At 41.3% G+C, this 13232-nt stretch overlaps 1 protein-coding gene across 1 annotated transcript in view; it reads right to left on the bottom strand.

The window, feature by feature from the left end:
* EP300 (E1A binding protein p300) overlaps nt 1-13232 on the bottom strand; it is an 82499-nt gene that overhangs the window by 49976 nt on the left and 19291 nt on the right. The window contains exon 2 of the mRNA XM_059401933.1: nt 12342-12979. Coding sequence (XP_059257916.1) covers nt 12342-12979 — 638 coding nt within the window. The remainder of the gene's footprint in view (nt 1-12341; nt 12980-13232) is intronic.

A 13232-nucleotide genomic window follows, 5' to 3' on the forward strand; every position in this document is an offset into this window, starting at 1 on the left:
AAATTATTTAAAAAGATTAAGATTTAGGGGCTTCAGGGGAGCCTGGGTGGCTTAGTGGGTTAAGCCTCTGTCTTCAGCCCAGGTCATGATCTCAGGGTCCTGGGATCGAGCCCTGCATCAGGCTCTCCGCTCGGTGGGGAGCCTGCTTTCCCCCTTCTCTGTCTGCCTCTCTGCCTACTTGTGATTTCTCTGTCAAAATAAATAAATAAAACCTTAAAAAAAATATTTAGGGGCTTCAGGTCAGGTAGAATAAGTCTACAGAGCTATTTTCTGTAAATATTTGATAAATGTGTTTTAGAAAACTTATAAGCATCTTCATTAAGCTGTATCTAAAAATCAAGGGTTTGTCATTCACCTTCACTTGAATGAAGTAGATGCATTTTTGTTTAATGTACAAAATATGGCTTAATAAATTAAATTCAACTCAATAAATGACCTAATCTCTATGTTAGAGAGTATGACATGTCAAGAGCATCTGAATGCTTACTCTAGCATTTTGTTCATATAAAAGGTAGAAAACATAATTTAGGGGATATGTCCTTTTTTCATTTAGGGATACAGTGGCACAGTGATTTTAAAACTTTTGATATCTGGGGCTCCTGGGTGGCTCAGTGGGTTAAAGCCTCTGCCTTCGGCTCAGGTCATGATCTCAGCGTCCTGGGATCGAGTCCCGCATAGGCTCTCTGCTCAGCGGGGATCCTGCTTCCTCCTCTCTCTCTGCCTGCCTCTCTGACTACTTGTGATCTGTCTGTCAAATAAATAAAAATAAAATCTTTAAAAAAAAATAAAATAAAACAACTTTTGATATCTGAATCCCTTAGACAGAACATGCAAACTTCAGAGTCCACATCATTCCCTGCAGTCTCAAACCTACCTGCTTTATTAAATTACCTGCTTGGCTCCTAAAGTAAATCTGAGTTTCTCTGTAACCCCTATATACTTAAAAAAGTCAATTTTTGTCTGTACTTAGGACAGGCAATCTGGAGCGATCATACTGGATAGTTATAAACTTAATGAACAGAGTATTAATTATTCAGAAGCCAAATGTTTTACTGATAGCAATGATGCAACTTACAATCCTGTTCTTCCATAGAAGAATCCACCAGAAGTCAACCACCACCTATTAAAAACATACTGCAAAGCTCTCAGCATAGAAACTAAGGAGACTAGTACTACTACCCAATTAAAAGGAGTCATACTAGATTTCTAGTCTACTCAGACAAATCCAGGTCTACCAGAGGGGCCTTCAAATTCTATCTCCAAACACATACACGAACCCTAAACTGTTCCCTGTCCGCTGTCAGTGTCTTAATTCAAGCCCCTCATCACAGCTTGTGCAGGCTGTGTCCAACAGGTTTTCTTGCCTTCTGTCTATTCTATTTTTTACCCTACCCAGAGTCTTCATGATGTTCACGAAGCCTGACTATCTATCCATGGTATCCTTCTGTAGCCTGTACCCATTAACTTGCAAATCTGAAGAGCAACTTTCTTCTTAAATCTCTATCATCTGCCTTAAAGACTTCCCTTTTCCCTATAACTAAGCAGTGGCACACCCTCCCTTCCTGTCTGATTTCTGAACGATAACCTGTAAAGAAAGAAGATACTAAGTCCACCAAGAAGCGGTCCAATTTTCATTTTTTGTTGCTTACTTAGTGGTACAACCATCAACTAAGCAGCAGCTACAGATTCTTCTGGAACTCTAAGATACATTTCAGAAGTTACCATGTCTGTGAAGCATCTATTGTTCCAGACCACTGAAGCGCTTTTTCTGCCCTAAAAAATGTTTGTGCAGGGGCGCCCGGGTGGCTCAGTTGGTTAAGCGGCTGCCTTCAGCTCAGGTCATGATTCCAGGGTCCTGGGATCGAGCCCTGCATCAGGCTCTCAGCAGAGAGCCTGCTTCTCTCTCTCCCCCTCTCCCTGCCACTCTGCTTACTTGTACTCTCTCTCTAGCTGTCAAATAAACAAATAAAATATTAAAAAAAAAAATGTTTGTGCATTTATACCACAACAGAGGTGAAAAAATAAAATGCATGCCTCTTCTATTCCCCCCGGACCATGCACATTAAGAGAAAGAACCTTAGTTCATTTATCTTTGTAGCCCCACTGCCCTTATCCTGCTCAACAAAAGAACTTGTTGACTCAGGAAAACAGAAATATAAGAGTCACAAAATAAACTCATAAACTTCAGTGAATAAAACTGTTCTTTAAATTATATGCAGTACTGGGGCGCCTGGGTGGCTCAGTGGGTTAAAGCCGCAGCCTTCAGCTCAGGTCATGATCCCAGGGTCCTGGGATGGAGCCCCGTGTTGGGCTCTCTGCTCAGCAGGGAGCCTGCTTCCCTTCCTCTCTCTCTGCCTGCCTCTCTGCCTACTTGTGATTTCCGTCTGTCAAATAAATAAATAAGATCTTTAAAATAATAATAATAATAATAATAAATTATATGCAGTATCTATACAGAGGATTTATAGAAATATGACATCTTCAAAGGTTTGCCTGTAATGAAAAACTAAAGAATTGTGACAGTTTCCAGATGAGATCAGAAGACTAGGAGTTCAGTAACTCGGGGAATAAGCCTGAGGGAAGTGGCAAGGTTTGGAGAGATCATACAAGAATGGGGCAGTCTTGGGACGCCTGGGTGGCTCAGTTGGTTGGACGACTGCCTTCGGCTCAGGTCATGATCCCTGAGTCCCGGGATCGAGTCCCACATCAGGCTCCCAGCTTCATGGGGAGTCTGCTTCGCTCTCTGACCTTCTCCTCGCTCATGCTCTCTCTCACTGTCTCTCTCTCAAATAAATAAATAAAATCTTAAAAAAAAAAAAAAAAGAATGGGGCAATCTGAATGGGGAGCATCCAGAGTAAAAAACTTACTGCTTCAGTCTCCAATAACTGGAATTTCCTAAATGAATCTGGCCTACAGAAACAGGCTTAAACACAAGTCAAATTTCTGCTGGTAGTTTCAAGCGTGGCTGCAGTGCTGGTCCTCCACATGCTTTTAAAGTACTATTATTTATATGAATATATAGGTCCAATAATACATGAGCTTACATCTGGGGGAGTTACATTTCAGTTGACTATGTTTCCTATCAGCATGGAAACTCATGACGGACATAAAATGAATGCTATTCTGACACAGAATCTGCAGGACAGACCATAAAAGGCCAGCAGACAATAAATTAAGTTTTTAGGAGTCCTTATTTATGAAAATAAAACACAGTGATCTGTAAGCTACCTTGATGTCTCTTAATAAGCATAATATCTCTACTCAAATATACCACAGTAGAATCTGGTGGTTCACATTGTTCACACAGGCACTGCCTTATCTGACTCCAACTGGGTTTCAACCAGTTCCTGACGTTTGCTTTCCCAGTTACAATGCATTACCTAGAAACTCCAGGGTGGACTACTGGTCTCACATATACAGACTGCAATGACTGCTGATCAGTGGCAGTAATGCATTCCTAACACTTCTCATCACTTTGACCCACGAAGACTCTCAGACTTCTGGCTTTTCTGGTCTTCCTCAGGGTTCTGGGGCCAGTGTTTGACAAAATACAACCAATCTCCCCATCTCCACATCCCTATCCTTCCAATATCACCAGCCTCCAGGACTTCCCCACCAAATATAACAGGAAGGGAATATACTGTACTTAATTTCCACTACACTGTAGTTCATTATTTGATCGTTTCCCTTCTCTGTATCTCAAGTGATCCTTGACGTCCAACTACCCACCACCCACCTGCACCCCAAGGATAAAGAGAACCACCTAAATGGAAAAGGCAGAGAGGACCAGGAAGCCACAACAGTTCTAGTCAACAAAAACAAAAAACACCTCAGGGAGAATATTTTCTTTCTTTCTTCCTTTCTTTTTTAAAATCTGACTCTACAGGGGCGTCTGGGTGGCTCAGTTGTTTAAGCGTCTGCCTTCAGCTCAGATCATGATCCCAGAGTCCTGGGAGCGAGCCCTGGCGGGGGAGGGTGTGTGGGCAATGGGCCCTGCTCAGTGGGGGAGCCTCCTTCTCGCTCTGCCCCCCCCTTCTCTATCAAATAAATAAATCCTTAAAAAAATCTGTTTTTACAGGTTTTTTCTAAGTTTTCAATATATTAAAAGAAGAAACTTATGGAGCACAGGAATCCAGAAAACACCCGACAGGGGTTATCATTAGCAAATACATAGAAAAAATAAAAGTAGTACCTCAAATATAAAGAAAATAATTGTTTGGGAATATTTAGCACAGTGGGAAAAAAAAATCCCTTAGTAAGATTTGAAGATACCACAGTAACTCAAAACAATACCCTGTGTGTGACTCCAAGATTCATCAAATAATAAAAACAAAATTAACTATAATCAGACATTTCCTACTACCTATCAGATTTAATAAATGCCAATGTTATATATCTGAATCCAAGGTAGATGCCAGATACTACTTAGTAACTGAGGGTACAATGATAAACAAGAAGGACTAGGGATCTCTTAGAACCTACAGCAAATCTTAAACATTACTTTTCAGAATCATTCCCCTTACTCCTATACCAATGCCTTAGTTTAGCAGGCCTCATCACCCATTGAGACTATCCCTCAAACTGTTATTACAAACCTAAAACCACATCCATCTAGATGGTAAATTTGGGTATAAGATCCTCTTCTTTCAAATCTGTCAGATTACAGAATTTAAGATTAGTCTTTCTCTCAAAATGGATTCTTCCTCCTTAAACTTAATACCCACCATCCCAAGTGGTCCTTCCTACCTGCTTCACTCCTGGCTGATTCAAATTCTAAAACAGATCAATCACTGCTCTTATACTTCAAAATTTTATAGGCTAAATACTCTTTAACATCCTATGGCAAAGATGATCACTAACTAATGTTAATTTTAAGAGAAGCACTCCAAAAATGACATTACTGTTCCTACCACCTCAAAAAAATTGTAAAAAGGGAAAAGGAAAGAAGGAAAATGGGAATTATTCCTAAAGCCAATATTCATTTGAATCAAGTTCAGACTTTATTTTATTATTTATTAGATTTTATTTATTTGACAGACAGAGATCACAAGTAGGCAGAGAGGCAGGCAGAAAGAGAGGAAGTTCCCCACTGATCAGATCACAGAGAAGCAGGCTCCCCACTGATCAGAGAGCCCGACCTGGGGCTGAATCCCAGGACCCTGGGATCATGACCTGAGCTGAAGGCAGAGGCTTTAGCCCACTGAGCCACCCAGGCACCCCCAGACTTTTTTTTAAATATCAATTTCATCAGTCACAATTCATACAAAATTTGGAAACCAATCTATACAGATGCCAAATAACACAATTCTTCACAGCATGTGAGGTAACCAGAGACAGAGGAAAGGAAGGTTAGGATCTGCCATCCCCCAGATCCAGGACTACAAAATAAGAAGTAAAATGTAATACATAAAAATGCTCTAAGATGAGGTGACTGGCAGCGACTGGTGGCTCAGTCAGTTAAGCATAACCTTTGGCTGAGCTCATGATCCTGGGGTCCTGGGATGGAGTCCAGCTTCGCCCTCCCTGATCAGTGGGGGAGTCCGCTTCTCCTTCCTCCTCTGCCCCTTCCCATGGCTTGTACTGTCTAAAATAAATTTTAAAAATCTTTTTAAAATCTTTTTAAAAAGAAAAAAGAGGAGCACCTGGGTGGCTTAAAGTGGGTTAATTTAAAATAAATTTTAAAAATCTTTTTAAGGGACGCCTGGGTGGCTCAGTTGGTTAAGCAGCTGCCTTCGGCTCAGGTCATGATCCCAGCGTCCTGGGATCGAGTCCCACATCGGGCTCCTTGCTCCGCAGGGAGCCTGCTTCTCCCTCTGACTCTGCCTTCCACTCTGTCTGCCTGTGCTCGCTCTCACTCTCTCTCTCTTACAAATAAATAAATAAAATCTTTAAAAAAAAAAATAAAAAAAAAAATAAATAAAAAAATAAATAAAAATCTTTTTAAAAAGAAAAAAGAGGGGCACCTGGGTGGCTTAAAGTGGGTTAAAGCTCTGCCTTCAGCTTGGGTTGTGATCTCAGGGTCCTGGGATCGAGGCCCGCATTGGGCTCTCTGCTTGGTGGGGAGCCTGCTTCCCCCTCTCTCTCTTGCCTGCCTCTCTGCCTACTTATGAACTGTCTGTCAAATAAATAAATAAAATCTTTAAAAAAAAAATCGTGGGGCACCTGGGTGGCTCAGTGGTTAAAGCCTCTGTCTTCGGCTCAGGTCATGATCCCAGGGTCCTGGGATCGAGCCTCGCATCGGGCTCTCTGCTCCGCGGGGAGCCTGCTTCCTCCTCTCTCTCTGCCTGCCTCTCTGCCTACTTGTGGTCTGTCTGTCAAATAAATAAAAAATTAAAAAAAAAAAAATCGTATAGGGACGCCTGGGTGGCTCAGTTGGTTAAGCAGCTGCCTTCGGCTCAGGTCATGATCCCAGGGTCCTGGGATCGAGTCCCACATCGGGCTCCTTGCCCTCCGCAGGGAGCCTGCTTCTCCCTCTGACTCTGCCTGCCATTCTGTCTGCCTATGCTCGCTCTCGCTCACTCTCTCTCTCTGACAAATAAATAAATAAAATCTTAAAAAAAAAAAAAATCGTATAAAAAAAAAGAGATAGGGTGCCTGGTTGGCTCAGGTTGATTAAAGAGTGTGACTCTTGGTTTTGGCTCACGATCTTGCAACTCATGGGACTGAGCCCCACATCCGGCTCTGTGCTCAGTGTGGAGTCCTCTTGGGATTCCTCCCTCCCCCTCACCACCTCCTCTCACTCCCTCAAATAAATAAATAAATAAAATCTTAAAAACAAAACAAAAGGATGTTCCAAGGCTTTGTCTATGGATGGCCCAGCAATCATGAAAACTGAATTATAGAAAACAGGCAGGGTTCCTGCTCTTACAGGATCTAGCAGATCTAGCAATGATCACCCCTATATAAGGTTACAAGTAAGTGAGGAGGTGACTGCTGCTGCAAGAAACATAAAGGCAACTCTATGTTTTTACCTGTGTAAGTTTTATTAATACATGGATCATAACAACAGAATGACATTATACAGTGATCAACAACAGGCACTTTTAATTCAAAAAGACAAAAGTTGGGGCGCCTGGTTGGCTCAGTGTGTTAAGCCGCTGCCTTCGGCTCAGGTCATGATCTCGGGGTCCTGGGATCGAGTCCCGCATTGGGCTCTCTGCTCAGCAGGGAGCCTGCTTCCCTTCCTCTCTCTCTGCCTACTTGAGATCTCTGTCAAATAAATAAATAAAATCTTAAAAAAAAAAAAAAAAAACACAAACAACAAACAAAAATTCTCTGTAATACCCATTTCCTGACTGGTCCCTCACCTGTGTAACATAAAACCATAGGGCTGCTGTTAGAATTAATGACCTTAGCATATTAATTCAGCAGCTCCTTAACTGTTGGAGCTAATGCTAATTTAGATACAACTATACTGTCTGCTGTTATTTAATAAAATTCTGGATCTTGTCTCTTTTTAATCATAACAAGCCCCATAACATGGGTTGCTTGGGTGGTTCAGTGGGTTAAGCCTCCGCCTCCAGCTCAGGTCATGATCTCATGATCCCAGGGTCCTGGGATCGAGCCCCACATTGGGCTCTTTGCTTAGCAGGGAGCCTGCTTCTGCCTCTCTGCCTACTTGTGATCTCACTGTATCAAATAAAATAAAATCTTAAAAAAAAAAAAGTTAAAAAAATCATAACAAGCTCTTTAACAGAACAGATACTCTTCTTTTTTTTAAGATTTTATTTAAGAGAGAGGGAGAAAAAGCATGCACACAAGCAGGAGGAAGGACAGAAGGAGAGGGAAAAGCAGACTCCCCCCTGAGCAGGGAGCCCCAGTGTGGGACCTGATCCCAGGACCCCAAGATCACGACCTGAGCCAAAGGCAGATGCTTAACTGACTGAGCCACCCAGGAACCCCTAGAATTTTTTTTTATATTTTCTAAGAGGGGGGCATCCAGAATATTAATGAACACTGCCTGAATAAAAAGTCCTTAGTTCCGGGGCGCTTGGGTGGCTCAGTTGGTTAAGCGACTGCCTTCGGCTCAGGTCATGATCCTGGAGTCCTCGGATCAAGTCCCTCATCAGACTCCCTGCTCAGCAAGGAGTCTGCTTCTCCCGCTGATCTCTCTCCTCTCGTGCTTGCTCTCTCTCTCAAATAAATAAATAAAATCATTAAAAAAAAAGTCCTTAGTTCCAAAGAAAGTTAATCTTCACCAAATTTATAGAATATTAATCCACTGAAGTCTCTACTAGTGGGCATCCCCATATCCTCCAGCCAACAGCTGTTCATGTGGTATATTGTTTCATCTCCTGTTATAGCCAAGAGCTATGCCTCTAGAAGATTACAGCTTAACTTAGGTGATCTAGATTCGATTTCTCCCTCTCCCCATAAAAATGTTTGAACAACTTCACAAAAATGGAACTACAATAATACTAAGCACATGCTCCCACTACTATTACTACTCTACAGGTAAGTCCTTAAAATATACCACTCACAAAGGGCTTACTTCTATTAATTATTTAGTTCCCCAATAATTCCACCAGGTAGGTTACCCACTCTTACTACTTCCATCCTACAGATGGGAAATCTGAGGTAGAGCAAGCAAGTTGCCCAAGTTACTATAGCTACATGTGAATAACTGAGTTCATTGTTAACCTGGGCAGTAAAACTCCACCATCCACCATCATTAACTATGATGATTAATTTCATCTCTTTCTTCATACATAAAAAGGCAGCTATTAGGGAAAGGATTTTCAAAAATGTTTATTTCTTTTGTCACCAGCATTTTTAAAGAGGTAGATTATGTCTTGTGACGTTACTGGAGAGTGAAGAATTTCACCAAGAAGCGTGGCAATATGCAGCTGAAGAGGAAACGACTGTGCTAACAGCCCAGAAACTAACCCAGGTACCAGGACTCAAAATCGGCACTCTTCTGCTGTTCATGGCACTTCCAGAACTAATCAGTCAGAAATAACTTTAAGACATAAAACCCTGTCTTCATCTTATGCTAACTCTAAAATCAAACACTAGCTTAAAGGGGGATATGACCCAAGTTTTTCCCCATAAACCACTGTTAGGCTTTGGAAGAACGCTGTTTAAGCAGTCATGTCACAACCCATGAGCACACTCTGAACCACAGATTCCTCCATAAAAAGAACTGTGCTCAAAAGTCACTGCCATTTGCCAAGACGGTTCAAATCTTCAAGTCTCACTGAAAATTTCCTTAATTCCGGATTCTTAAATATCATTAGAACTCTTAGGAATTTTGGAAGAAAAGTAATGAATATAATCAGCTCTTTGAGGTAATTTTCGGACCTGGGCCCACAGAAAGGGAATTGCTATCCAATAATTTTAACACCTTGACTCAACTTTATTTTAATCTCCAGTAAAAAATAGTAGTTTTTTTCCCCCTGCTATAAAGAGAAAACTTGTTTTATAAAAGTACTTGGTTGTATATTAATTGGGTATCTCATACCAAACCTACATTATTCCCCAAAACTCATCTACTAAATAAGCATTTAGAGTTCTTATATGTTAGGAAGCGCTTTATGTACTTTACGAGTATCAACTTTAAAAATATAGACAGGACTCATTTAAAACCACAAAATATTTTAGTAATAATATTTTTATATTTGAATTCCTCCATCCCATGAAAAGAGGCACTACAAAGGTTATTTTTGTCTGTTTTATACACTGCTATATATCCAGTCCCTGAAACAATGCTGATACGAGAAATTTGTGTTTTGTTTTTTAAAAAAAGATCTTATTTATTTGACAGAGAAAGATACAGCAAGAGAGGGACCACATGCAGGGGGAAGGGAGAGGCGGGCTTCCCGCTGAGTGGGCAGCCCAGCATAGGGCTCCAACCCAGGTCATGACCACAGCAGAAGGCAGACGCTTCACGACTGAGCCACCCAAGCGCCCTGAAATTTGTGTTTCAGATTATAAATACATAGTACCCCACTATGACTGAGTCTTTTTTTTTTTTTTTAAGATTTTAAGTAATCTCTACACACAATGTGGGGCTCAACCAGAGATCAAGCGTCACATGCTCAACTAAGTCAGCCAGGTGCCCCTGAGCCTTTCCTTTCAAATTTCTCTTCCCACCTTGTACCTGGAATATGCAAGCCTGTAGCTTACGTACACACTAGAAAGTAAGGTCTATGAAGTAAGTTTATTCACAGCTCTATCTTCATTCAACACCAAAGCTAGGCTCAGTAAGTATCTGATCAGTCAGGGAAGGTTTCATCTGTCACCCCACCACTCCCCGCTGGAGCGTAAACAACAGGAGGGCAGGGACTCTTTACAGCTATGTTCTAGAACCCAGAAGAGGTATCTAATAAATATTTTACCTTTTTTTTTTTTTTAAAGATTTTATTTATTTGACAGACAGATCACAAGCAGAGGCAGACAGAGAGATAGGGGGAAGCAGGCTCCCTGCTGAGCAGAGAGCCCGATGTGGGGCTCGTTCCCAGGACCCTGGGATCATGACCTGAGCCAAAGGAAGAGGCTTAACCCACTGAGCCATCCAGGCACCCCTAAATATTTTACCTTCCTGATTCTGGTTTCCACTCCAAATATTCAAACTGAACCATATCAACACAGCAACATTAAAGTACCAAAAAGGGAAAATCTACAGAGGAGGTAGGAAAGATAACAGAATCTTTCCCTAAGAGGTCAATATTCTTTACTGTGTAGCAAATAAATTAATTAATTAAATTTAAAAATTAAGGGCTTTCATTTATGAATATGACCTCAGTCTCCCCACTCCCTATTCATCTCCTTTTTTTTTTTTAAAGGGGAAACATTTTTTTTCTTTTTTTATTTTTTTAAGATTTTATGTATTTATTTGAGAGAGAGACAGTGAGAGAGAGCATGAGAGAGAAGGTCAGAGGGAGAAGCAGACTCCCCGTGGAGCTGGGAGCCCAATGCAGGACTCAATCCTGGGACTCCGGGATCATGACCTGAGCCGAAGGCAGTCGTCCACCAACTGAGCCACCCAGGCGTCCCTCATCTCCTTTTTTTTTAAGTAGGCTCCATGCCCAGTGTAGAGCCCAACACGGCACCTGAACTCACGACCTAAAGATCAAAACCTCAGCTGCTGAGTTCAAGAATCAGATGCTTAACCGACTGAGCCACCCAGGCGCATCTCCTCCCACTGTCTTTAATTTCACCCCTGAACTCTCTCATCATCATGATTCTCAGGAACACAAAGTCCCAATGCCTACTCAGTAATTGAGCTTACACAGAGAGCTTGCTCTTAACTGCTTGTGAAAATCTTAACCATCTTCAATATCACCTTCCAAGCAAAGTCATCTTTTTCATTCAACAAATATTTACTAACTATATGACAGGTGCTGGCAATTATAGGGATACCACTTCAAAAAATAAAGAAATAGGTATGTAGGAAAAATATGAAGGAATACACATCAAATACAGAGTTATAACATCTTAATTTTATACATCAAGAACACACTTTAAAAGTTCTGAAAAATGTGTTTGGTGTGTGTTAGTTAATAAAGCTAAAAGAGTAGGCTTTTTGAAAAAGAAAAGCCTTTCCAACAATGACCAAAATTATGTTAACTAAACACTTGGAATGTCAGTTGAGGTTTCTGAGTAAATGAATGCATCTTAATGTCCATTAACTAATGAGAAAAAATAACATTTAATAAATCTTTTAGAATAAACACCTCTTGAAAACCAGGGATATTCCAAGTAGTGGAAATACGTGATCTCTCTCTGAAGATGGTATAGAGCCAGCTAGCTCAAAACTATATTTTTACAAGTATGCTATGAAGGGTAAAGTGGGCTTAGAAAGGAATTAAAAATTTTCTAGGATTTGTGAAAATATTCCAATACTACTTCTAATACCGAGAAAACAGGAATTAGCTAGCAATCAGCTGGAACAAACTGAAGGTATACACTATCACTGAACTGTGAAAAAATGGTTTTACTTAAAATTAATGTAAGAGCTTCATAAAATTTGTGCCAACACAGATCCTTGGCATATATGTGAGAAATGGTACACCATGGAAGAAGATTAAGCAGGAACGGTAAAGAACAGATGAGAGGGGCGCCTGGGTGGCTCAGTGGGTTAAGCCGCTGCCTTCGGCTCAGGTCATGATCTCAGGGTCCTGGGATCGAGCCCCACATCGGGTTCTCTGCTCAGCAGGGAGCCTGCTTCCCCCTCTCTCTCTGCCTGCCTCTCTGCCTACTTGTGATCTATCGAATAAATAAAATCTTAAAAAAAAAAAAAAAAAAAAGAACAGATGAGAAACTGACCTCAAGCCTTCCCTCCATCATGGGAACAATGAAAAACATTCTGACCGTGCATACAAACCCAAACTGCACTTACCTTAATGGGCTGAGGGCCTCTCAATGCCGTCTGTCCTCCCATCTGCGGAGATCCTTGCTGCAGTGGCTCAGGCATTAAACTGCCAGCATTTCCCATGCCTGGGTTTGGGTACTGCATATTAGGTCGCCCCCGGCCTGCTCCAACTGAACCGTTCATGACTTGATTAGGCATCATCCCCTGTCCATTGCCTGCACTCAACATTCCAGGATTCATGCCAGCATTCATCCCTGTGTTCATTCCCAGGGCAGGCTGATTTACCGGACTGTTCATCATACCTGCTGCAGATGGCGTAGGACCCTGATTTGGTCCACTAGTGCCCATCCCCATGTTGGGAGAAGTCAAGCCTGCCTGTGCCATTGGGCTTTTAACCATGCTATTTATCAAACCTAATCCAGGACTGTTCTGTTGGGGCTGGCTGGCCATGCCTTGGCCTGGGCCACCAACCCCCATATTGAGGTTAGGGGAACTACCAGACCGTAGCAATTCTGACAGCTGTTTATGTTTAGAGGCTGCATCTTGTACTATGCCAAGACTTGTCTGAAGCTGATTAATATCACCACCATTGGTCAGTCCCAATTCTGTAGAGTTGATTAATTCATCTGGTAAGTCATGCTCCAAGTCAAATAGAGAGCCAAAATCTAAAAGCAAAGAGAAAAGACAGTTAGTCTGACCATCAAAATCACAAAATTCTCTGTTTAGTTCTTGATAAGCATTAAATATTTCCAAACTTCAATCCATGGGATACCACATGTATTATAGTCTTTCATATTATGCTAAAAATTTTTACATATGTATTTAAAAATTAGAAAATATTTGGCTATGCCAACAAGTTTAAACACCTATGAACTGTACCTAAAGTAGGACCAAAGGAAAAAGGATTAAATGTTAGCA

Source organism: Mustela nigripes, chromosome 6 (genome assembly GCF_022355385.1).
Source record: "Mustela nigripes isolate SB6536 chromosome 6, MUSNIG.SB6536, whole genome shotgun sequence".
In the NCBI taxonomy this organism is placed as follows: domain Eukaryota; kingdom Metazoa; phylum Chordata; class Mammalia; order Carnivora; family Mustelidae; genus Mustela; species Mustela nigripes.